Source organism: Desmodus rotundus, chromosome 8 (genome assembly GCF_022682495.2).
Source record: "Desmodus rotundus isolate HL8 chromosome 8, HLdesRot8A.1, whole genome shotgun sequence".
Lineage (NCBI taxonomy): Eukaryota > Metazoa > Chordata > Mammalia > Chiroptera > Phyllostomidae > Desmodus > Desmodus rotundus.
Window position 1 is genome coordinate 124,855,099 of NC_071394.1, and position 26,466 is coordinate 124,881,564.

At 48.3% G+C, this 26,466-nt stretch overlaps 2 protein-coding genes across 2 annotated transcripts in view; both read right to left on the bottom strand.

Moving 5' to 3' along the window:
* The window catches only part of SCN10A (sodium voltage-gated channel alpha subunit 10), a 99,833-nt gene extending 99,459 nt beyond the window's left edge, over positions 1-374 (bottom strand). Inside the window, exon 1 of the mRNA XM_071222117.1 lies at positions 249-374. The gene's annotated coding sequence lies outside the window, so the exon portion shown is untranslated. The remainder of the gene's footprint in view (positions 1-248) is intronic.
* Positions 375-24,784: 24,410 nt separating this feature from the next.
* The window catches only part of SCN11A (sodium voltage-gated channel alpha subunit 11), a 75,291-nt gene continuing 73,609 nt past the window's right edge, over positions 24,785-26,466 (bottom strand). The window contains exon 28 of the mRNA XM_045200083.3: positions 24,785-26,406. Coding sequence (XP_045056018.2) covers positions 25,376-26,406 — 1,031 coding nt within the window. The 3' untranslated portion in view covers positions 24,785-25,375. The remainder of the gene's footprint in view (positions 26,407-26,466) is intronic.

Here is a 26,466-nt window from a genome sequence, read left to right on the forward strand (position 1 = left end):
GCTATAATTTCTGCCCCCACCCCTTATCCTTCAGAGGAAGGGAAACAGTGGAGTCTTCTATATGGATAGACTAAGGAATTGTTTTCTAAGAACTATGGGTGTTTGGGGAAGGTCATGTATCCCAACAGCCTATAAAACACGCTTCCTTTTTGGCTTATAGATAAAACTGGTAATTCTCCCCATATAACCCCCAGCATAGATCTTTCTACCACTAGCCAGAGACTGGCCCCCAAGTCCCACAGCCAAACCTTTGCCGCTCAGCCTTGCTTGTCTTCTCGGTGAGAGACGCTCTCTTCTATCCCAGCTCTCCTCCACCCGAAACCATGAGCTCCTGGAACATATGGTCAGCTTAATACTCAAGCATGGCAGGAAGAAGAAACTCCGTCTGACGTCTGTTCTGCTGAGAGCTAGTGAGTGGCTGTGGTAGGGGAAGCTGGTCTGAGACACCCTATTCTTTGCAAAGACTTACACTTGCTTGTCCTCCTCAGGGAAGGTGGTGCGGCCTGGCTGATGGGATGGGAACGTCGCTGCTGTTCACAGTCATGGGCCCGCTAGGGTTCCTGCTCCCAGGGGTGCCATTCCCATTTCCTGTCAGGAGTCCCACCCTGGCTGCGGGAGCTCCAGAAAGTGCACTCCCTGGATGGAGGCAGGGAGGGGGTTGCAGGGGAGAAGCTTATGTGTGATTAGATGGTAAGGCAACAAATGTGATTTTAAATGGCCTCATGGGAAATGCTGAAACCTGAGGAAGCAAAGAAGCTGCACTTAGATAGATAACGATGCCTCCCGCGTCCCTAGCAGACTGGCCCCCGCCTGGTGCAAGGCTGCCTTGGACAGCCGGACAGGCAGCTCCTCCCATTGACCCATTCTCAGGGGGCCTTCTGGGTATCTGGGTCCTCATGTTTGTTCAAATGGTTTTCTTCCCCTTCGCAACCAAAACTTAAATTTTTTATCTTTTGACTTTTGGAAAAATTTAATTGAAAGCACATCAGAGTACTTTCCATACTCAGTAATAGGCCGGGTCTTATGAAACGAAATTACTAAAAAAAAGTGCTAAAACCTCAGATGTGATTGAAGAAAAGAGCAGGAGAAAACAACCTGTCCTTGTGGCCAGGGGGGCCTGGGGGTGGGGGATGGGGGGCACGGGGAGTGATGCAGATGGTTGGTCGGTCGAGACCAGTCCCCACACCTCGGTGGCCTGGCCCTCTGGTTCACTCTGGGCTGGCAGGAGGCGGAGTTTATCGTGCAGAAAGCTGGCTGGATGCTTTATTGCAGGATGACTTATTTGTTCAAAACCTCCCAAATCAAACAAAAAGCCGCTTCTTCAGGTCAGTACTCGGTTCTTAGGATGTGCTGGCCTCTCTCTGTAGGGACCACCACTTCGGAAGGGCCGCTGAGCATAGGCGGGCCAGCACACCTGCTCCCAGGCAGAGTGCAGAAGAGAGGGTGTGGGCCTCAGGAAAGCTCCATGGGGGTGAGGTGGGGGGGGGTGGGGACGGAGCGCAGCGCTTCTTCCAGTACAGTCTGCACACAGCGACTACAGGGCTCCTATGACAGACATGTATCTGATCAGAAGTCACCTATGCTGACCGGCCGCCCATTGCTGTTACAGCGAAGGCCCTGATCCCAGGAGCAGCTGGTGAGCTCTCTACGAAGTCTCGGCTGAGTGGGGACTGCCCCCCCGCCCCCCCCCCGCCCCCCCGCCCCCCCCCCCTGCCCCATTTCTGAGACCCGGTGACGCTGACGCTGCTGCGCTACCTTCAGATGCCACCTTATCCTCCCACGTGCAGACCTTGAAGGCGTTGTTCTTTCTTGTTCTCTTATGCGCCGTTCCCTCTCTGCCCTTTCACTAAATTTCCAGTCACCCTTCCTTTCTTCGGACTAAACATCACTCCCTTGAGAATACTTTCCCTGATCCTCCAAACTGTGGTAGATACTTGTGTTATAGCCCCATATGAATTAATTTTGTCGTTCACTCCACACATACAGGGTGGGGCAAAAGTGGGTTTACAGTTCCTCGAGTGGAAAATAATACGATAATTAATAAATAATAACACAAGAATAAACTGTGTTTTGCATACTCACAATTGTAAATCTGCTTTGCCCCGCCCTGTATTTATTGAACCCCATCTGTGTGCCAAGCGCCCACATGCTAGTCGGAGAGACAGATACCGAACAAATAATTCTGAGAATGATCATGAGCCTGTGTCTTGTGATGACAGATCCCAGAGTAATGCAGATTTGGACAGCCAGCCATCAGCGGTCTGCTCTCATCCCTGACAGCTGCTCACCACCCCCCACCTGCCCCTACCCCCCCACATCACTTCACCAGCCACATGGTAACGTAGCGCACTTTCTACAGGACAGGACTTCCGGGGTCTCCCTTAAGGCACCATGGCAGGATTTTGCTGTGCAACCATTCACGGTAGGAAAAGTAAAGGGAATGAAGAGCTTGTGATACGGAGGATATAAAGCAGCTGTCCAAGTCATTAGTTGGATGTCTTATCTTCTCTACCATATATTCATTTAACTCATGTTTACTACGAACCTGCTAGGTGTCTCTGCTGAGCGCTGAGGTTACAGAAAAAAAAGATAAAGTTCTGTTCTCCTGGAGCTTACATTCTAGAAGGGAGGTAGGAAATTAGCAGTTAAAGAACGAACTAATGTTCCTTGTCCTTGTACCTGGCACAGAGCTCCTAAAACCCTTGACATTTCTTGTGACGAACAAAATAAAAGTGTCTCTTGTTATGCGAATGAGGCGGCTTTTGGACCACACCTGAGGGTGGAGGCTGGTTGCCAAGAGAACCAGCCATGTGATTAGAGGGTTGGAACTTCCTGTTACCTCCACCCCTGCCACCTCTGGGGAGTTGGGGTGTTGGGGCAGGGTGGGGGGCAGTGGTGCTGGAATTTGGATCAATTCCTGATGGCCAATGATTTAATCAACCATGCTGATGTAATAAAACCTCCATAAAACGCCAAAAGGACCAGCTTGGGGGGCTTCCAGGTAGCTGAACGTGTGGAGATTTGGGGAGATGGTGTGCTTGGAGAGGGCCTGGAGGGAGCTCAGCACCATTTCCCCACACCCTGCCTTCCACATCTCTTCCATTTGACTATTCCTGGGTTATGTCCTTCTCTAATAAACCCATAATCCAGAGAGTAAATGGGTTCCCCGAGTTCTGTGAGCCACTGTAGCAAATTAATCAAACCTCTCATTTATAGCCAGTTGGTCAGCATGGGTCACGACCTGGGCTTGCGAGTGGCATCTGAAATAGAGGACAATCTTGTGGGTCTGAGCCCTTGGCTTACAGAATCAGCAAGTGTCAGAGAACTGCTGATTGGATATGAGGGCTCGCCCTCTCCCCAGCCTGCACACATGTTGGAATTGGGTGCGCGGGACACAGTTAGTATAGCACAGGGAAACAGTTTTTCCCACGAAGCAACATATTTCCCAAAGATTTCTTTTGCTCCAAATTTTATGACACAGACCAATTTTCACCCCCTTTGACTCAACCTCCTCTTCATGCTTCATCCCAGGAAGCTTCCTGTCACGAGGGAAAACACCCATTCAAGTTCTTCCCCAGTAAGTTACGACCTTCCTTCTGTGGTTGGTAGATGCACGTCTTGTGTTCATCTCTCTAAGAAGTTGTGGTCGTGCTCCTCGAGAAAAGTGGGACCTACTAGAGAACCCAGGAGGTCAACAAAGAGCCCTTTTCTGAGGCCGCAGTCTCTCTAGGGCAGGGTCTGTGACTTCTTCTCGGGTCTCCAGCCCCGGACATCATGCCTGTCCAGATAGAAAGGTACTGAGCTAAGACTTATTGAAGGAAAAAAGCAATTGTTCCTTTTAATCCATCAGTGGGTTGTCGTGCCTGGATTTATGGAATTCTTTGGAATACAGATGATGCCTTCAGTTTGCTAGAGTAACAATTCCTTATAAGTATATGGGCTTTATAGCTTTCACTTTCCCTTTGAATGATGACACCCAAAACCTGTCTGGTGGATAATGTACAGGGTCCGTATTTTCTATGTGGGGAAACGGTGAGGTTTAGCGACGTTGAGAGTCTTCACCAGTGACACCAGCTATGACATATGAGGACAAGGATGAGAACCCCAGGTCTCTTCCTCCAAGGCTCTTGACACCAGAAGTACCCCCCAGAAACCATGGCAAATGAGGCAGAAGGAAGAGAATCATTGCCAATTCCTTGGTCCCTCTGCTTTCCCTGCCCCTCTGAGCCTGTCATCCATTTCTGTGCCCATCAGGTGGCCCGGATGCAAGCTGAGAGGGCAAGGAGGGCCCCAGGGGCAAGGGTGCCCTGCGGAGTCTGACCTCCCTGTCAGAACACTGAGCACCAGGGAAGGCAAGGAGCTCAGTTTCCATGGTAACCTGCCCACCCAGTCGGCCCCTGCAGCTGCAGACCCTCTTGGGCCCCTGAGGCGGAGGCTGTGTGTGACCCGAACCAGCCCTGTGCCCACGTCAGCCCCCGCTGGGTTCCGGTCTGAGGTAGGCTGCTCATTCTGAGCTGAAGCTCTGCCTGCCACGGTTCCCATGGGGACGGCTGTGGGCACACGCTGCCTGTGGTCAGATCCCCAGATCCAACCTGCCCTGCAATGTAGGCGGCTCCTCTTGGGCTCAGAGCCTTTGGAAAAAAGACTGTTTCAGGTGTCCTAGTCTACCATCCCCTCACCCCCAAACCAAAGGTAGCTTTAAGAACTTGGGCCACGAATGGGGCATGCCCTCTGTGTCAGGGCCTAGGAATACCAAGATCACTGAGGCACAGTCCTTAACCCTGAAGGAGGGGTGAGGAGGACAGACCTCAAATGGACAATTACAGTGCAGCACAGCCCAGCAGCAGTGGGACTTGGAGCAAGAAACAGGAAGGATTGATCCACTCCGGGGAAGTTTTCTCTGGGCAGAATGGCCTCCTTTCTCATCGCAGCTTTCAGAGCTGTGCCAGAGGCCCGTGTTGCAGGAAGAGCTGGGGGATGAACGTGGAACTGTCATGGAAGTGTGGGTCTGTAAACAGGGCGTCTCTACCGCCAGGAGCCCCGTGTAACTGGGGACAAGGCTGGCAGCACCCTCCTCCCCAACCTGCCTACTGCCTACTTAATCATCCAAGTCTGGGGCCTGGGACTGTCTTCGGGGCCTCAGGGCTGGAGCAGTGACACATAAAAGACACCACCATCCATCTGGAGAGATGTACCCATCTGGTTTATAAGCAGAAATCCGCTCAGTGAAGGTGGGGGAGAGATGGGGAGCTGAGCTCTAGGACCCGAAGGGTAATTCGCTTCGCAAATCTTCCTCCAGTGCCACCATCCCCTTCTCTCCCCCTGGAAGTACCGTCAGGGGCTGGACTCTGTTTCTCCCCCTCCACCTCCTGACGGCTGATGCCTTAGCAAGGTGCTCACCTCCATTCGCTGAGCACAGGGCCTGCCAGCATGTGCCAGGGCCTTGTCTCACTCCCTCAGCAGCCTGAGGGACAGATGCGGTCATCTCCCTTGGTCCCTCTAGTCCTCTGTGAAATGGGAGATGACCCATTGAGTGAGTCTCAAATGCATTGAGTCACATGCCTGGATCACAGAGCCATCGTGGGGCTGGACTTGAATTACACTAGTCTTTCTGCACAACCATGACATCAGGGGATTAAGAGAAAGCCCGGAAAGTGGGCAGTGGGAAAGAGGGAAATCACTCAGAGCCAGAGGTTATGTTGGGGCTGGTGTTCTGGAAGCCAACGGCAAGGGGAGCTACTGATGCAGAGTCTTGAGAGGGAAACTGGAGCCGTGGAGAAGAGTGGTGTTGTGTCTGGGCCTTAGAGTTCCTTGGTGCAAAAATGGCTGGGGTGGGGGTTGGGAGAAGTTGAGATCCAATGGTTTAGAGCAGCGTGCCTTAGAATCCCCTGGTGAACTTGTTAACTCAGATTCCTGGGCCCCACCCTGGGACTCTGAATCCAATGGTTCTTGATATGTGCAGGGAACACGGGTGCTGCAGGGCCCCACTGTGCTGGGAGGAACACGGGGTCATGGCCTCTTCGGGCCCCTCCCACCCTGCATCTCAGCCCGCGGAGGCCTTGAGATCAGCTTCCCCTGCAGAGTCCCAGTCTTAGCAATGGGCACTGCTGACTCAGGCAGGGCAGAAGGGGTCCCTGCAGCCCCAGGAGCCGCGACTGAGAATGGCCACCACTCTTCCTCTGCTTTCTGTGCCACCTTTACAGATAATCAACCTGGAGATCAGAGAGGTGATCCCATTAGAGCTAATAAGTGCTAGAGCCAAGACTAAATCCAAGAGCTTAGCCAGGACCTGAGGGGATGAGACCTAGCTGCTAAGGGGATGTACCTGAGACCTTTCAGGACCCGGATTGCCCACTGCTCGGTGGGAAGCTGCAACAGGGTATTCGTTGGGGAGGCCTGGAGCTCTGTAGGCGTGAGATTCATGAACCACCTTTCACCCCAAACTCCTGATACAGGAAGTTTCACTGGAATGAGAGATGGGCATTCTGCTTAGGGGACCAAGAATCATCTGGCAGGAAATGGATTCATACCAAGACTTTTCCCCATGATGTTCCGGCTTACCAGGCCATGGATGGACCATGCACAGTGAATATCATTGGGATTCTTGAAATTTGCGTGAGCAGGTGGCCCGAGGAAAGAAAGACACGCTTACGGAGAACAGAACTTAGAGTCACATGCATTTGAATACTAAAGAAGATAGGATTTTATTCTCTCCTTCAAGCTCCTCATTTCAAAAGGATCGGATGGGGGTGGGGCTGGCAGAAGACATGCACTATTGCTCGCATTCTCTTTCAGATAGATTTCCTTCATTTAAATGACAATTGTTTTAGAGTCATAACTGATACCCGTTTTCATAATTTCAAAGTAAGAGAAAAAAACAGGTTGAAGAAAAGATGCCTAATTCAGCATTGGCAGTGAGATCTGAAGGTGCCACGCTCAGCAACACCTTCCATTTTTCAGAGTGCTGGTTGAAGGAAAATACATGACCTGATATGGATTCAGTAGAAATCAGGCAAGGGGATTTTTATAAGAAGAGAAAGCATTTGGGATCTCAAACCTGTTAGGCCTGGGCTGAAGGAAAAGCTCAGAGATGGCTGAGTGAGGGCAGGGTGTTTGCTAAGAGCTGCGCCAGGCCCAGGAGAATCAGGCGCTCAGAATACAATTTCGTCTAAATGGACAAAGGAAATACGGAATGGCTGTTAATGGACATTTCAATCCAAGATGAAAGACGAGCCCGAGGAGCATTTCAATACAATATATATTTAATTGAAATCAACGTGTAGTTCCACTCGGAGTGAGAATTGCTCTGGGACCTTTATTTTCTCCCTCTCTCATGCTTATTTTAGGAGAGAACTGTTAGCTCAAGTACTTGCTGAAGAATTGAATGAATGAATGAATGAAGTTGAAATTGGAAGAGGAGGTTTTTGAAAATATACTTTTAATAATGCAGTTTATTTCCTGTGCTTCCCAGGTTTTCTACAATGAGACAATATTGTTTTGATAATTAGCAGAAGATTGGAACTAGGTGGGGGACTGGTTAGGCATCTGTTGTCTTGAGGGAGAGGCTGTAGAGGTGGGCCATCAGATGCCCGCTCTCTCTGGCCAGAAATGGTACCCTCCTGACCCCTGAACCAACCCTGGGGTGAAGGATGAAGGCAGATGCTGGACAGCGAGGCTGGGGCTGTGCACCCACTGGGACGGTGTCTCTCTGTACCAGGAGTTGTGCATGGAGCTGGCATTCCAGCGGAGGGCCCTCGGATGGCCTCTCCCTCAACAAGCTCACGGCTGGGGATGTGAAGGCTCATGCACGTGGCACATGTAATTCTAGAACAACCTGTCTGTGCCTGTGGCTCGTAAAAATGGCAGTGCCAGAGCTGACCTGAAGGACAGCTGGCAGATGGGTGGGAGCTATGTCTGCTAAGAAATTGCTGTGGGTGCAAAGAGGGGTGTGTCCTGGCCCACGGCCCCTCTCACTGGTCAGAAGACTGGAACAGGGCAAACCATCTCAGATCTCCCTCAGTAGTCCAGACCCCTACTTCTTTCTTCTTCTTTTCTTTTGGTAAATCTTGAGTGAATTCCAAGAATCTGCATTTTTCACAAGTACTCTGGATGATTCTGGCAATGGAATACATTGTATCGCCCTTTGAGGCTGGTGACAGAACCATTGTATCAGCTGGAAATTCCCCACAATGGCTTGAAACAGGCTCGCTGAAGAGTGGCTTGAAGAGCAGGCGGATCTCTTCTTTGCTAACATGATGTGACGTGCAGAAGCAGGAGGTTCAGAGCTAGTGCAGCAAGTCTGTGATCTCGCACTCTTTCCATCTTTCCACTCTGCCCTCCTTAGAGACTGGCTTCCATTCTTGAGCATGTCTCGTTGTCACAACATGGCTGTTGGAGGACCAGCATTACATCTGTATTCCAGGCAGGAAGAAGGAAGTGGTAACAGATAAAAACACATTTATCAGCCGATTTGGTCCCCTCCTTTAGAGAGCTTTTCTAGAAGCCTCATCCAGCGATGTCGACTTTTAGCTCACTGGCCAGAACTTAACCACAAGTCGTCTCTTTGCTTCAAGAGTGGATTGAAACTGTATTTTCTTTTTAAGTGGGCACTTTGATGCTTCTAATAAAATCAAATTTCTTATATTAAAGAAGGAAGAGAGTGGATATGGGTGAGCCTCTCACCACCTCTGCCCCCAACTTTGCCTTGGCCTGACTTTGGTCCAGTAGCCAAGGACAGGTCAGAGCGGCATTTTCATAGAGAATAAGCTGTAAGTGGCTTGACCATCAGAAATCTTTTTTTAAAAAAATTTATTTATTTTTAGAGGAGAAGCGAGGGGGAGAGGGAGAGAAACATCAATGTGTGGTTGCCTCTTGTGCGGCCCCTACTGGGGGCCTAGACTGCAACCCAGGCATGTTCCCTAACGGGGTAGGAATTGAACCTGCGACCCTTCGGTTCTCAGGCCAGCACTCAATTCTCTGAGCCACACCAGCCAAGGCAACCATCAGAAATCTGGAGGTGAGTCTAGCCTTGCCCTCAACTCTTTGAATCAGCATCCTCAATACATCTCTGGGCTGGCCTCAGGTAGGGAAGCACCTATAAAATCAGAGAATAAATACCTTTGGCTCGTCTCTGCCCTGTGGCTGCTGTGAGTCTCAGGGGAGCTAATGCGTGTGACAGCACCTCGTAAACTATGGTGCGTTGGGTACGTGTCCAGGGCTCACTACTAAAATGCCTCCAAGAGCCAACAGCATGGGCATCACCTGGGATGAAAAGCTAGCTAGACATGAAAGTTCTCAGCCCCACTGCAGCCCTACTGACCCATCTGCAAGGTCCCAGGTGATTCAGATGCATGTTCAAGTTTCAGAAGCACTTGCCTAAAGAGCTGTGGGCCCTGCATAAGTGAGGCCAGGTGACAGGAGACCCATGAGCTCACCTGAGACACTTCCTGCAGCCTGATTGAGTATCTTGAAAAAATCATTCTCCCCCTCTGGGCTCAGCCTTCCCGCCTGTTAGAGGAGGGGTGAGCACCAGACCCTCTCAGAAATGCAGAATCTCGGGACTCACCCAGAGTGACCCAGTAAGAGCCTGCAGTTTAGCAACCTCTCTGAGTAGTGTGCCTGTACATTCAAGTTTGAGAAACCTGCGCTACAAGCTCCGTGTGCCCTGAATTGAGAGGGATCAAATGACTTAAGCAACTGGTCCCAGGGTCCAGTGATGGACAGTTGGGAGCATGATTTCCTGCAGCTCCATGGGTTGGGTGGGGTGGAGATAAACTCCCTTCGAAAGCTCAGTGGCTGGCAACCCAGTGTCAGGGAGAGTGGTGAGCCCCATGGTTGGTCTGGTAGATTCCTGGGCTAGGTCTGGAGTGGAGGTCAGACTGGGAGGATTCCTCCCTGATGCTTCTCCCCAATGGCGGATGGGCGCCTGGAGACAGAAGCAGGAGTTGCAGGGGCGGGGCGGGGGCTGGTGCTCAGGGCGTGGCTCTGGACCATCGCACACTATGGAGTTAACTCCACTGGCTTTCAGCAGCAAGCGGGCAGAGCCTACGTTACCAGTCTTCTTGCCACTGAACACTTGGTTATTAAAAAGAATCCTTTAAAACTGGTGTTTTGAATTAAATAAGGCTGCACTCCCACTCCAACTGAGCTTATAATGAAGTCTAATTTTATAAAAAGTCCAATTAACGGCTTTGTAAATATAAAAGAAAGGATCCCTGCTTTTTTTCCTTGGCCAAAAGGCCTCAGAAAGTAGTCCTGCAAAAATGTCACATCTTGCTCTAAAGAATGGCAGGATTTCTCTGAGCAGAATAACAGGAAATGACTCACAGAGGGTACCCCGAGGTCACCGGGCTGTACAAAGAGGCCCCCTGTGCAGTAATGTGAGGCTGCTGGCCCACTGCGGGGAGGAAAGTGTCCTGCCCTCGGAGTAGAGCTGTCCCCTCTAGGCTGGGGCTCTCTGTGGGGCCCAGGGACTGCTGGCATGCTGGCCCACGGAGACGGAATTGCCCGCCGAGGCTGGGAGCCGGGCACCAGCAGGATTTGGCGCCTCAAGGAAAACTCGCCTAGAAATCATGCTCAATTAACCGCGTAAAACTATGGGTCCAGGGGCTCCCCTGGGTACTGCATGCTCGCTGCCTCTCACCTTGATCCCATTTGGTGGGCAGGTGGAGACCCGGAAGACACCTCTCCTGGTTTCTGGTAGGCTAACTTGGGCCTGAATCTTCTGTTTTGCCAATTAGCTCCCCATCGGGCAACCCCCCCCCTCACTTCTCTTCTCCTCTCCCCCTCTCTCCTCCCCCTTCTCCTATTTCCCCCTCAACCCCTAGGCTTGTCCTGCCCAAGGCCCTCACTCAGAACAGCAGACCTACCCCAGACCCCAGACCTTCAGCTGATGGACAGGTCAGAAAAGACTCAGAGGGAACATGCCAGTATCACCACAGCCAGCACAGCACTGGTACGATATTAAACTTTCTTCATGCCACTTGCTAAGCGGATGCTGCCTTGCACCCCTCCCTGTTAGTCAGAGAGCAGAATCCACCTCAGATGGTTCGGGAAATGCGAATGACAATGACATGACTGTTATCTACTGCTAAGTGACAGGTTACAGCCAACCGACATTTAGTTTCACATAGTTTCTGAGGGATAAGAATCTGGGGGTGGCTTCGCTGCAGGGCTGGGAATTGTCTTTCACGAGGTTGCCCCCAAGCGAGTGGCTGCAGTCCTTTCAAGACTTGCCTGGGACTGCAGAGCTACCTCCCAACTCATTCCGGGGATTGCTGGCCAGGCTTGCTCCTTATTACAGCCTCTGACGTTTCACCCACCCGGTGGACCTCTCCACAGGGCTGCTCACGACCCAGCAGCCTGCCTCCCCCCAGAGTGAGTGACCAGGAGAAAGCAAGGCAGAAGGAACTCAAGGCAGAAGCTGCAGTCTTCAATAACCCAATCCCAATAGTGACACACCGTCACGTCTGCTGCATGCTATCGGTCCTACAAAACAAACCTGGTACAATATAGGAGGGGACAGCTCAAGGGAATGAATACCAGAAAGCAAAGATGACTGAGGCTATTCTGGAGGCACTCAGAGACCCGCAATGGCAGGCGCATTCCCATCTCTAGACCAGAAGGGGCCGGGAGAAGCTTGTGTTCCTGGAGCCCAAGGAGAGCTGGATCTCCAGCAAAGGCGTGCATGATAGCGGCTGGGGCATCAGCCCTGGGCCAGCAAGAAGCAGGCATAGTACCCTGACTGCTGCTTCTTCCTTCCCTTCAATCTCTGGCTGGTGCCTCCCATTGATAAACCCAGCTGGAGGTCAGGCAGCAAGTGGGTCCAACTGAGGCAGCCTGGAAGGCTCTGGCTCTCCGGACACCAGTCAAAGAAGAGAAGGGATCTGCGGTGAGGGTATGGGTCAATGGGTTCTCACCAGTACCTGCTAATGTTCTCTGGCTGCCCAAGCTGCCCCGGGCTCCTCCCCTGTGACCCCCACCCCCAATATGTCCTGTGATCCAACAACTAAAGGGTCAGGCTGACCATACCTCTAATCCCCCCCTACTACATCCCCTTTGGCCACTTCCAAGGACCCTTTCCAGTCCTCAGTGGCATCCGTTCTGTTTGGTAGGTGCCCAAGATTTACCAGGTTAAATATTTTGAATACCAACGCTAGTCAGAATAGACAGCAAAGGAAATGATTTGAACCAGAGCAGAGAAGGCTAGCCCAAGGAGAGTTCAGTGAGGGAGTGGTGCCTAGAAAGACAGGCCCCCGGGTTCACACACTGCTCCACATTTCTGAAGCAGCCCCCACCAGGGACAGAAACGGGCTCCTGTGTCCCATGGGGAAGGGCTCCCCTGGGTCAAAAGAGCCCCCTTCTTTTGGATTTGGAGTGAATCTCTCAGGGCCAGCAGCATTTTACCCATGGTGTCACGGTGTGTGGGCCCCAGTGGCAGGATGCGGGCAGGGTGCAGATCGTGGGACAGCAGACAAAGCCCATGTTCCTAGACGGAGCCGCCTCCACGCTGTGTCCAAGCAGGCCCCTGTGTGGGGATCGGATACATGGGGACTGAGGGAGGGCGGGAATCCTCTACCTCATCTCGGAGTGAAGGTAAGCAGAGAAGCTTCCAGAGCTGCTTTGGGGGGGGGGGGGTGACAAGAAGGGGAGGACATTGCAGTGGAGGGAACTGGAGAGAAGAGGATGTGAGGGCAGGAACCACCGTAAATGTGCAAAAACCAGCCCGAGTGCTGGCAGAGCCTGAGGGGGAAGCAGTGAAGAGATGGACGGGAAGTAAGCTGTTCATCACCAGCCCGCCTGGGAAAACTCTTCGTTCTCTCCCTCCCTGGGGCCTGCCCCAGCCCCTAGCCCATGCCTGAAGCCAACTGTGACCCGGGCAGGATTGTGGGTGGAGATGGATGCCCTACAGGAAAGGCGGCCTGGTCCCTGTAACCTGGAATGTGTCTTGTATAACTCTTTGCATGTCCATTACAATGTGTTTACCTGCTCAGTGAACTAAAAACCACCTGAAATTTCTCCCCCTTTTACAACAACTCTGTTTTGTTGGGGTTAGGTTTTTTTGTTTTGGGGTTTTTTTTTTTTGCCATTTCTGCTCCTGACCATTCCCTACAGACCTCCCTCCAACCTGATGTATTCCTGCTCTGCTCCCCCAGAGGTGAGAGGCTGTAAGGATAAACAAGCCCACAGTGTCGTTGGAGGCAGCCCTTCCTTGTGATGAAGGTCAAAGTCAGGCCCACAGAGGGGATGGGCCTTTCTCAAGGTCCCAGAGTGCTTCGGTGGCAATGCAGGGATCCGGCCCCTGCCACGCTGTGAGGAAGGGCAGGGAGGTTTTCTCAGCCTCGTGCAGAGGGAGCGGGAAGCAGCTGCAGGCCCGAACGACCCTGAGAAAAGGCCGTTGTGGGGCTCATCAGAGCATCCTTAAGTGTAATTGACTTTTAGGCATTAAACTTTTACCAGAATGAGCTCACAAGGTCTGTAGGGAGAAGGAAAGTGCCTGGCATTTACTGCCTCTTGGGGCAGCGTCTGGGGTGCAGAAAGCCCATCCTCCAAGCTGCAGGATGGAGCCCTCCCCTGGGAGGGAGAACAGAAGCGAGGCACCAGGAAGGAACACAGGCCGGGATACACAGTGTTCGGCGGCCAGCTGGGTCTCACTAATTCTGGGAGGTTGGGGGCACAGGGGCTAAGGCCACTACCCCCCCTACCCACCCCCCACTGTGACTGCCCTCAAGCAGCCCTGCCTGTGCAATGAGTGACTCCTGCAGGGGTAGGAAAGGCAGGGCGGAGAAGTCAGTCTTTTCTCACAGCACCCCTCCCCTCCGCTGACCATGGTCACTCGCTGTGTAGTCCCTAAGCCTGTCCTACCCTCATCCGCAGAGCTTGTTTCCACCACTGCCAATCTCTGGGCGTCTGGTTTCTTTTCTGCATGAGGGGCTAGGCAAGAGGATGTCTGGAAATTTTTGAGCTTTGTCATCCTTTAAAGAGGGAGGATGTCAAAGCTCAAAGATTTATTCCAATTCTCATTCCAAGGGCTTCTTTCCAAACATCGAGGCAGCCACACCTTGGGGTATCCCCTTTGTGTGAGGTGTCTCCCCAGGAAGGTGGGCAGGCACCTTGGCTTAGTTGCCATTCCTGGAAGAGCAGCAGCCTCTCCCTTCAGACTTCCATGCTATAGTAAGCGATCCAGAGTCTTGACACTTGCATTTAAGAAAAACTCCAGAACTGGGCTTTTTAAAAAAATACGTGTATTGAAGGCTAACTGACATACCATGAGATGCACATATTTAAAGTACTCAATTTGAAATTTTTTGATATGTATTATTCACGTGTAAAAAAAAAAAACTACCAGCGCAATCAAAACAGTGAACATATTCATCATCCCCCAGAGTTTTCTCATGTCCCTTTATTCTCTTCTTTAACCCCAGGTTACCACTGATTTCCTTCCTGTCACTATAGTTTAGTGTACACTTTACAGCGGTTTATGTAAATGGAATCATGCGGTAGGCGCTTGTTTTTATTTCGTCCCTTTCACTTAGCAGAATTTTTTGAAGAATAATTTATGTCACGGCACATATCAGGAGTCCATTCCTTTGTACAGAGTGGCATAGCGTTGGATGGAGAAGCACAATTTACTTATTCACCTGTTACTAGATATTTTTGTTTGCAGTTTTGGCTATTAAAAATAAAGCTGCTCTTCATATTGGTGGAAAGACTTTGTCTGGGCACATGCTTTCATTTCTATTTGTTAAATGCCCAGGAGTGGAATGATTGGGTTGTGTTATAGATATGTGTTTAACTTCATAAAAAATAACGAAACTATTTTCCAAATTAGCTGCGCCATTTTACACTCAAACTAGCAGTATCTGACTGTTCCAGTTGCTCCACATTCTCACCCAAACTTGGTGTGGTTAGTCTTTTTCTTTTCTCTTTTTCCCCATTTTTTTTGGGGGGGGGAGAGGGGATGGTATGGCATACTAATAGGCATGTAGTGGTATCTCATTAAGGCTTTCATTTGCATTTGCCTAATGACTAGTGATGCTGAGCATCTTGTCATGTACTTGTTCTTTCCATCTATTCAAACCTTTTACTATTTCAAACTTTTTATTAGATTGTTTTCCTTCTTGTTATTGAGCTGGAAGAACCCTTTGTATATTCTAGATAAAGGTCCTTTTTCTGATACATGTTTTGAAAATATTTTCTCCCAGGCTGTGGCCTCCTTTTCCTTTTCTTAATAGTGTCTTTTAAGAGGAAATGTTTTAATTTTGAAGCCCAGGAATACTATGCCCAGCAAACTGGTCTGTAGACATGAGAGAGATCAAGACATTCCCAAATAAACAAAAGCTAAAGGAGTTTATTACCACTAGAGCTGCCTATAAGAAATGCTAAAGTAAGCTAGTTCTTCAGGGTGAAATGAAAGGGTGCTAAGATCCAACATGAAAATATGAAAGTCTAAAACTCACTGGTAAATATATAGTCAAACTCAGAATACTCTAACGCTGTAACGGTGGTGTGTAAAAAACTTTTATCTCTAGTATAAAAGTTAAAAGTCAGCGTTGTTAAAAATAACTATAGCTACAAAAATTTGTTAATGGATGCACAATATAAAAAGACATAAAGTGTGACATCAATGTCATAAAATGTAGAGGGAGGAAAAATGAAATTGTAGAGGTTTTTTTATGTGATTGAAAGTAAGTTGCTACCAGTTTAAAATAGACTGTTACAAGTATAAAATGTGTTATGTAAGCCTCAGAGGAAGCACCAGAAAAACCCCTCTAGTAGATACAGAAAATATGTAAGAAAAGGAATTAAAGCATAGCACAACCGGAAGTAAACCACAAAGGAAGAAAGCAAGAGAGAGAGAGAACTGAGGAAAGGAACTACAGAACCGTCAAAAGCCAATCAACAAAGTGGCAGTGGCAAATCTTTACCTGTCAACAATTACTTTAAGTGTAATTGCATTAGTTCATTAAATTCTCTAATCGAAAGACATAGAGTGGATGAATGGATTCAGACAACATCCAAAAATATGCTGCCTATAAGAGACTCACTTTAAGATCACACACTGGCTGAAAGTAAAGGGATGTAAAAAGGTATTCTATGCAAATAGTAACCAAAATAGAACAGGTGTGGTTATACTTATACCAATAAAATAGACTTTCATCAAAATTGATTACAAGAGACAAAGAAGGCCACTATATAGTGATAAACTTAACAAATTTAAGAAGATTGAAATCATTTCAAATATCTTTCAAACCATAATGGCTGGAAACTGGAACTCAGTAAAAGGAGAAAAATTAGAAAGCTCATGATATGTCTGGAAGTTAAACAATACACTCCCAAACAATCAGTGGATCAAGTAAGAAATCAAAATGGAAATAGAAATTTAACTTGAGACAGTAAAAAATGGAGGCACAACCTACCAAAATTTATGAGATGCTGCAAAAGTAGTTCCTATAGAAAGGATTGAAGAAATAAATGCCTCCATTAATAAAAAAAGATTTCAAGTAAACAACCTAATATTACACCTCAAAGAACTGGAAAAAGAATAACTAAGCCCACAGTTAGCAAAAGGAAGGAAATAAAGACTAGAGCAGAAAAATAAAGAAAAAGCACTAAAAAGGTAATAGAAAAAATCACCAAAATTAAGAGTTGGTTTGTGAAAAGATAAACAAAATTGACAAACTGTTACCTGGATTAACTAAGAAAAAAGGGAGAGGACCTCAATGAAATGAAAGAGGAGACACCATAAGATATATCACAGAAATACAAATCGACCTAAGAGACTGACTACTGTGAACAATTACACATCAACAAATTGGAGAGCTTAAGAGAAATGGATAAATTCCTAGAAATATGCAACCTACAAAGGAGACCAAATCATAAAGAAATAGAAAATCTGATCAGACTATTAAATAATAGGGAGATTGGACCAGCAATCAAAAACTTTCCAACAAATGAAAGCCCAGGATCTGGTGAATTGTATCAAACATTTAACAAAGAATTAATGTCAATCCTTCTCAAACTCTTCCAAAAATCTGAAGAGGTGGGAACACTTCTAAATTCCTTCTACAAAGTCAGCACTACTCTGATACCAAAACCAGACAAGGACACTTCAAGAAAATAAAATTACAGGCAAATATCTTTGATGCAAATATCTTAAACAAAGTATTAGCAAACCAAATTCAACAGCACACTAAAAGGATCATACACAATGATCAAGTGGGACTTACCTTTGGGATGCAAGAATGGTTCAACATATGTAAATCAATAAATTTCATATAGCTCATTAACAAAATGAAGGATAAAAATCCTATAATCATTTCAACAGCTGCAGAAAAACATTTGAAAAATTCAACACCCTGTCATGATAAAAACTCTCAAAAATCAGGTATAGAAGGAATGTACCTCAAGAACATAGAGGCCTTATATGACAAGCCTACAGTTAACATCATACTCAATGGTAAAAAGCTGAAAGCATTTCCTCTAAGATCAGAAACAAGTCAAGGTTTCCCACTCTCAGCACTTCTATTCAGTATTGGAAGTTCTATCCAGAGCAATTAGGCAAGAAAAATAAATAAAAGTCAGCTGGTGTATCTCTCCACACCATGCCCCTCTCCTTTCCTGGAAAGTGAACAAAAATTTTATTCTCTATGTTTTCTTCTCTTTGTGAATTCTTTCACAGACCGCATCACTGGCCACCCTAACACCACCCATGGACTCACCTACTCAGACTTGCTCCCTTTGAGCTCCAGCACTGGGGTGGCAGCCTGAAGGGCACCAGTGGTATACAGGGAGAGACTGGAGTGTCTGGCACGGAACGAGCAGAGGCCATTGCCCCTTTGCTGAGTCCTCCCCCCATAGAGCCAGTAAGCTGGTTCTATATCTGAGACTCCATCAACCTGGCTAACACTGTGTGACCCACGTTGGAGATCCACAGAGGCTCTACCCCACTCAATTTTGGAGCTCACCCAAGCTACTTTTTCATAAGAATGGCTGGTCTTGGCTGTTAAATCCTATCAAACAAGCAACAGCTGGCTTCAGTGAGCCCTGGAAGCAGCCATATTAGAGTCACAACTTGGCTTCACCTGGGAATCTCCAAGTAGCACAAGTAGCAGCCATCTCAGATTGCATCGTAGGTCAGGCAGCATGCCCTGGGCAAAACACAGGTGGGGGCTGACCTTGGCCTGCACCACTTGGGGAAACCCCAGTGCCAATGTACCCAGTGGACAGCTGCAGACCACTGCCCTGCACAGCTGATCCTCCATGGAGGGTGGAGGTTGGTGATCAGTGGTCACAGCCAGTCCTTGCTGCTGACTGGCCTGGGTAAATCCCTCCCATTGACCTGCCAACAGCAACCAAGGCTCCACTACAAGAGGGGGATGTACTCAGCCCATGCAAAGGGCTCATCTCAAGTACCCAGCTTGGGTGATATGGGAAGTTGTGCCACTGGACCCTACAGGACACCTACTACATTAGGCCACACTACCAATACACAGAGTCAAAGCAGCTCTACCTAATACATAGAAACAAACACAGGGGGGCTGCCAAAATGAGGAGACAAAGAAACATGGCCCAAATGAAAAAAACAGATCAAAACTTCAGAAAAAGAGCTAAACAAAGTGGAGATAAGCAATCTATAAGATGTATAGTTCAAAATACTGTTTATAAGGATGCTCAAAGAACTTAGTGAGGACCTTGGCAGCATAAAAAAGAACCAGTCAGAAATGAATACACTAATTGAAATAAAGAACAATTTACAGGGAAACAACAGTAGAATGGATGAAGCCAAGAATCAAGTCAATGATTTGGAACATAAGGAAGCAAAAAACAACCACACAGAACAAGAAGAAAAAAATAATCCAAAAAAATGAGGATAATATAAACAGCCTCTGGGATAACTTTAAAAGGTCCAACATTCATTCACCTCATAGGAGTGCCAGAAGGAGAAGAGACAGAGCAAGAAATTGGAAATCTATCTGAAAAAATAGTGAAAGAAAACTTCCCTAATGTGGTGAAGGAGAGTCCCAATTATGATGGATGCAAAGAGGCCCACTCAAAAACACATTTTTAAAAGGCCAAAGGTTAAAGATAAAGAGAGAATCTCAAAAGCAAGAGAAAAGAACTTAGTTACCAGAAGATTGCCAGATGGGAGGGGGTATGGGGGGAAGGGGTGAAGAGGTGAGGAGATTAAGAAGTACAAATAGTTAGATACAGAATGGCCATGGGGATGTAAAGTACAGCATAGGAAATGGAGGAGCCAAAGAACCTATATGCGTGACCCATGGACATAAACAATGGTCAGGGGATTGCCTGAGGGAGTGGGGGTTGCTGCGTGGAAGGTGGCAAAAGAAGAAAAATCAGGACAACTGTAATAGCATAATGATAAAATATAATTTTAAAAATTCTAATAAGTAAATAAATAAATAAATGTCATCAAAATCAGAAAGGAAGAAGTTAAATTGCCTCTCTTTGCAGATGACATGATCTTACACATAGAAAATCCTAAATACATCACCAAGAAACTGTTAGAACTAACAAATGAATTCAGCAAAGTTGCAAGATACAAAGTTAACATACTAAAATCTGTTGTGTTCCCATCCACTAATGACAAACTCCCCAGAAAGGAAATTAAGAAAATTCCATTTATAATATTAAGAAATACTTAAGAATAAATCTAACCAAGGAGATGAAAGAAATGAATACTGAAAAAGTATTAGACATTGATGAAATAAATAGAAGAAAACACAACTAGATAAACAAATATCCTGTGTTTTCAGATTGGAAGAATTAATATCATGAAAATGTCCACACTACCCAAAGCAATCTACAGATTCAATGAAATCCCTATCAAAATTCCAACGGCATTGTTTTCACAGAAACATAAAGAATTAGATTAGAGTCATTTAAAATTTGTATGAAACCACAAGAGACTCCAAATAGCCAAAGCAATCTTGAGAAAGAAGAACAAGTTGGAGGCATAACACTTCCCAATTTCAAATTATATTACAAATTTATAGTAATTAAAACAGTATGGTACTGACATAAAAACAGCCACATAGACCAATAGAAGAGAATCTAGAGTCCAGAAATAAACCCATACATTTTCAGTCAGTTGCTCTGACAAGGGCGCCAAGAATACACAATGGAGAGAATGTAGTCACGTCAATAAATTGTTTGGGGGAAAATGGAATGTCCACATGCAAAAGAATGATGTTAGAACCTTACTGCACACCATATACAAACAAGTGACTCAAGATAGATTACGGACTTGAACATAAGACTGGAAACCATAAAACTCTGAAAAGAAAACATCGGGGGAAAGCTTTGACATCGGCCTTGGCAATGACACCAAAAGCAAAGGCAACAAAAGTAAAAATAAACAGATGGCAAATAAAATTTGTATTTGTCATTTATACCTCAATAAAGTTGGACAAAAGCAGAGTAGGAGCCATCAGTGTGATTTGGCTCCAGAAGTGGTTTTAAAATATAGAAAGAGCCCAGAGGATGCCCAGGAGGAAGGGGACCTGGGGCTGCAAGGGGCGCAGCAGACGTAAGGTTTTGGTTACAGTGTGTGCCCGTTCAGGGTGGCCTGGGTTGGGGGACTGATGGAGATTAAGGAAAACTAAATCAGCACCCCCATGATACCCCTTGGCATCGCTCCTGTCACACTCGCACACTTGAAGTCTACATCAGTAGATGGATGTGGTCCGAAAGGAGGGGTAACCCCTCCAGCCCTCTGCGCACCAGGTGCTGGAGGAGAAAGATGAACCAGTTTGCCTGGAGAAGGAGGGAAGGATGATAAAAGGATAGAAACGACATCAAAATATTAGGGAATTGAGTACGTTGACAGCCCGGAGGATGTTAAATTTGGAGGCAGGGCACAGCATCTCCTCCAGCAGAGGATGTCTCCACACGGTGAGAACTCTGAAGACATGCATTCAAGGAGAAGAAATGGATGGTGAAGCTTTGCAGAGATTACCGGGAAAACTTGTACCCTCCCTTCAACTTCAATCTCGCTGTCCCTTTTAGCCTGTGGGCAGCGTGGTGCAGTGCTTTTGAGCTGGAGCTCTGGAGCTAGGTGACTGGAGTTCCAGTCTTGTCGGGACCATTTATTGGCTATGTGGCCTGGGACAAGCCTGTTCCCGCTACATGCCTCAGTTTTCTCATCAGAATAATGAAGATTAAACATAATTTATCTTTAACAGAGCTGTTGTAAAGATGAAAGGAGATAATACCGGTGAAGTGGCCACCGAGCCCAGAGTAAGTGCTCAATAAATGCGAGCACTTGTTTTCTCACCGCCTCTTTGATTACTCCTTGTGCAGCGAGAGAGACGGGATTGCCCACTGAATGACCCTGGAGGTTCTATTGGGGTTGCCAGGCAACAAGCTATCTGGGACCAGCGGCTCCCCCTCCCTGAGCAAGGGAAGCTGTAGAGGCTTTCAAGTTCACTGGGCGCTGGTAGCTGACATTCCAAGACAGCTCCCGGAACAGAAACTGAACGGCTGCCTCCTGAGCCCGGCTTGTTTGTACGACAAGCCCCCATGCTGGCTCAGTCAAAGGGCAGAGGAGTGGGGAGTCGGAACACAACCACGCCTGGCTCCTGGCACGCTTCTTGGTGCGAGGACGAAGTGGTGGGACCGTGAATCTCACCACGGTGGCTGTGAATTTCTCGTGAAACCTGCTCCGTGCCCATAACCCACGGTGCGGTGTTTTCCATCATCGGTGTCCCCAGACCCTGCCCTGAACTGCCTCACTCCTTGTCTTTATTCTCCCAGAGTGCATCCCCAGGGCGAGTCCTCTGCCCCCTTCTAGATCTGGCTATGCCTGCTCCCTCATGATTTCATCTGCTGCTGGGGGTTCAAGTGTCACCCCCGTGCTGAGGACTCCTGTCCATGCCTTGTCCTCAAGTTCCAGGCCTGGTTGGACATTGTCATGTGGACCTGATACATTAAAGCCTCAAAGTGTTCAAAACTGAATTAAGTTTTAAATTATGTTTTCCCTTAGCCATGAAAATAAACAGGAAGGAAGGAAGGGAGGGAGGGAGGGAGGGAAGGAAGGAAGAGAGAAAAGGGAAAGGAAGAAGCCCTGTCCTTATTCTCATGAACTTGGTAACTGTCTTGCCCTCTATCTTGTCACCCTGACCAGACATCCTAAGGTCCCCCTAGACTCCTCCCCCAGGGCCTGTCATAGGGCACAAGCACCCTAGTCACAGAGCATTGCTCCTGCCTCCTTCCTCACTCAGCGCCCCTTCCCCACCAGGACCAGGGGTCTGGTCTCTTTCTCCTTGATTCTACCCTGCATACTCTATCTGGTTATTTTTCCTCCACTGCCCAAACACTACCCATGGCTCCCTATTACCTAAATGGGTTATAATTCCTCATCTGGCTTTTCAGGCTCTCCAAAAAGCAGTCCCTGGCTAAGACGCAGCTGCTGCCGGTCTGCTGTCTATACTCCACACCCAGTCACCTGGGTAGCTCATACGTCCTTCCCTTTCTACACTCCTTTCACTCCATGGTGCTGCCTGAGCTGTCTCCTCCACTTCAGACACCCTCCCGAACCACCTCCCCATCACAGCCTGCACATCTGCCATGCTCCTCTCGGATGTCCCCTCTCTCTGGTGAAGGCGTCCTGGGAGCCTGCCTCCATTCACACTCTCAGAGCAGAGGTCTGTCCTTGGTATTTTCGTCCCACGAACGCTTGTCTGATTCTCGCAGTAGTGTATGTGCTCCTGAGGTTAAAGGCCAGTTTTCACATGGCAGTACCACACTGGCCCCCAGGGCATATCTGCTGATTGAACTGAGCAGGGGCTGATTTGCCCGGAGAGGAGAAGACTCAGAGGAGAAGGGGGCTGACCACAGGTGCCGTGAGGCTGTTTGGGCACGGCCCCAGCAGGACAGAGCTCAGACCAGCTGCTTTGCCTCTCTGGGGTGTCCTGGGTCCTCACACAGTGACAGCAGTCTCTGGGAAGTATGAGCTTTATAGCACCCATCCAGGGTTTGGATAACTCATCGCTTCCTGCCTTGGCTCTCCTTATCCCTCTGGCTTTGAAGGCCAGGCTCCCACACAAAGGCTGTGTAGCCATCAGAAAAAAAACATGTCAGGCATTTGCTGCCATCTAGTGGACGAAGTGTGGCTCAGCCTCTTGCAAAAGCCAAACAGACCCTGTGCTCTCCCCAGTAGCTGGCTCCAGGAGTCCAGCCAGCCCCGGGAAAGGGGGATCCCCGAGGGCCGGGGGGCGGGGGACAGGTGTCTGTGGGAAGGGCCAAAGCTTCGGCACATAACAGGTCACATCTAAGCCCCTAAACTGTAATCTGGAAAGGGCAAAACCATATCCTCCCAGACCCTCCCCTACCTTCACTCAGGAGGTATCCCTACTGGAACGATAGCCAGCCATCTTTTTCAGAAAACTTGGTAGGGATCTATAAAACATCCAGAGGTCATCATAAGGGGTATCTTTTATGGAAGACATAGCTCAAGCAGAACTGGCCATGACATGAGAACTGGTACATGCCCTTGCAGCCCTGTGCAGGAGCCCCTATGGCTGTGTCTCAAAGATTTACTGCCCCTGGGACATCCACTCCCCCACCTCCCCAGCATGGCACAAAGGCTGGGGCTCCACCAGGCGAGTGACGGTGCATTCACTGGGAAGCTGAGAGGTACAGATGGGATTATTCACTGCAAATGCTCAGCTGGTGCCTGAACACAGCAACCACTAAGTAAAAATTAGATGTTGACGATGATTAGATAATGATATTATTACTTTTGCCAATGCTCCGGAGCACAAAGCTGCCTATAAACCTCCGGAAACTCAGGCCCTGGACAATGAACACGTTGAGTCATGGTTAGATCTTGTACACACTGAAAATAATCGCTCCTCAGGGCGCCGCCGTGTCCGGCACTGGCCTTCCCTCCGCTGGATGGTCAGGAGCAGTCAGAGGCTCAGCCCTTGGACTCCAGGCTTCTGATAGAAACATCAGCTCCCCCAGTCTGTCTGAGGCACAGGATTCTGGGGCTTTTTCTGCAGCGGTTTCCACACTTAGATGATCACAACATGGGTTCTTTGCCCCCAGTCCAGTCTCTTTGGGGGATGCCAGCCTAATGTCTTGTTTGGCCTCTGCGCATGTCCAGTTCTTAGGGAGGTCCTAGGCTACCGCTGGGGCCAGGCCTTCTTCACAGGCCTGGGTTGCTCTCTGGGCTGCGTTTCACGCAGACATCCAGCCAGAACTAAGCATACCTCTCATCAAATGGCTGAGATGCCCCGGTCACACTATGTCCTGCGGTGCCCCCGCCCTGGCTGCAGGCACTGCTAAGAGGGTGCTCTCTCCATTGAAGGTGCCCACCACAGATTTTTAACCAGAGCCAGGTGAGACTTTCTTATTGGTTCTGGCCAGTGGTGGGCTGGAGCTAGCTCGAGCCAGCCCACAAAACCTGATGGCGAACCTTTCTTCCCAACTCCGTGTTCAGAAACATCATGTTGGTAGCTTGAAATCAGCCGTGATGGAAGATTCACGACATCGACCAGTAAATGCTACAAATCCCGGCGCTCGCTCTCTCTCTCTCTCTCTCTCTCTCTCTCTCTCTCTCTCTCTCTCGTTTCTGAAGAGCCACCTGTAAACACTGATCAGTGCACCCCTGCTTCCACCTTTAATTCCAAGCAAAGCACCACACTTAACCCACTCTGTACCCAACCTCGGAGCAAGAGGCTTCTTGGTGTACTATCTGAACAAAATGCAAAATCAAAGCCTCATTTTTTAATTTATTTCCTTATTTATTTATTTATCCAAATATACGTAACAGAGATTGTAGCTGGTGAAAGATAGGGTGGTAACTGCCAAGTCAAGATCATGCTTTCAGGTTTGAAATAAATCCCAAATACTTAATGTTGGCAAAAATATCTGCAATGAGCTATTTATTTACTGGCAGGGTTTGAGTTTTTACTTAGCACGCAAAAGAGCTGTGTGTGATAACCCACACACTGGCGGGGGGGAACACTAAACCAAGGTACTGGATAATGTACCTCAAAACATATGGAAAAACAATTTAAAATTTTAAAGTGTTTTTTTGGTTCTTATTCTGTTTTGAAATAATTTGAACTGTTCCAACCCTAACGTTAGTGTTCCTCTACAGCCCTTCCTAGCATCTGCTTTCTTATTAAACCAGTACCAGTGGGCACAGCCAGGCAGCCTTGTCATATGGCACTGTAAAAACCATTTGAAGTGAACCTCGAAACATCACTTCTTTTAGCCAGAAAAAAAAACCAACCCAAACGGAATGGCTAATTCAGTGAGTCCACTGTTCGTTCACACACCGTGCTGTGTGTCCCTGGAGCTCAGAGGCTGGAGGCGAGGCTGTGAGGTGCGGGTGACAGTGAGGGACTCAGTCATAGTGGACCTTGCCCTCAGCCACCCCGCAGCCCGACAAGTCCCCTGTGCGGAGGGTCTGGAGTGGTGCGCGAGGCCTGCCGGCCGAGGAGCACTTGCTTGCCTTCACCATGTACTTCCGAAAGGCCTTTTGAATAACAGCAGCGCACCGCTCCTCTTCCTTCCTTTTGGTGGTGGTGACTATGGGTTCGTATAACTTCTTGAAGGGGTTGGCTTCCATGAACTTCTCCTCCATCATTGCTTTCATGCTGTCCAGCCCGTTGGAGTCACCGAGCACCCTAGTGGTGAAAGCGAAGAGAATATCCAGACAGTGAAGGCGATCCCCGCTCACCATGGGCAAGTCCATTACTAGAAATTGACACTTATTCGGCTTTGCCACCCGCAAAGGCTCGGGAAGGGCATCGGCAAAGTCCGAAAGGACAGAATATTCGATAAACTGTGTTGCTCCCGGGTCGAACTTTTCCCAGACTTCATAGAACATTTCAAAGTCATCTTCACCCAAAGGGTCCTCACTTTCTTCGGTGGCTATATTGAAGTTTTCTAAAATCACAGCAATATACATGTTGACCACAATGAGAAAGGAGATGATGATGTAGCTGACAAAGTAGGTTATGGCTATGGTAGAGAGGTAACAGTTCTTTTTGTCAGACTTACACGAATCTTCCGATTGCAGCATGGGGTGGAGGAGGGCATCCCAGCCTGCAGAGGTGGTTATCTGGAAGAGACAGAGCAGGCTGCCTACAAAAGTCTCAAAGTTGAATATGTCATCAATTCCAGCGCTTGGCTTTACTTTGCAAAATAAGTTCATACCGAAAATGGCATAAATAAACATAACCAGAAAGAGTAGAAGACCGATGTTGAACAAAGAGGGAAGGGACATCATCAAAGCAAAAAGAAGAGTCCTGATTCCTCGTGCTGCCCGAACAAGCCTCAGGATTCTGCCGATCCGAGCCAAGCGAACGATTCGGAAGAGTGTCGGAGGGAAAGGAATGTTCTTCTGGTGTTCTATGGCAGAAATCATTGCACCTTAGGAGCAGGAGAAGAGACAATGAATTTCCAGCAGGCACACCGGGCTCAGACCCAGGC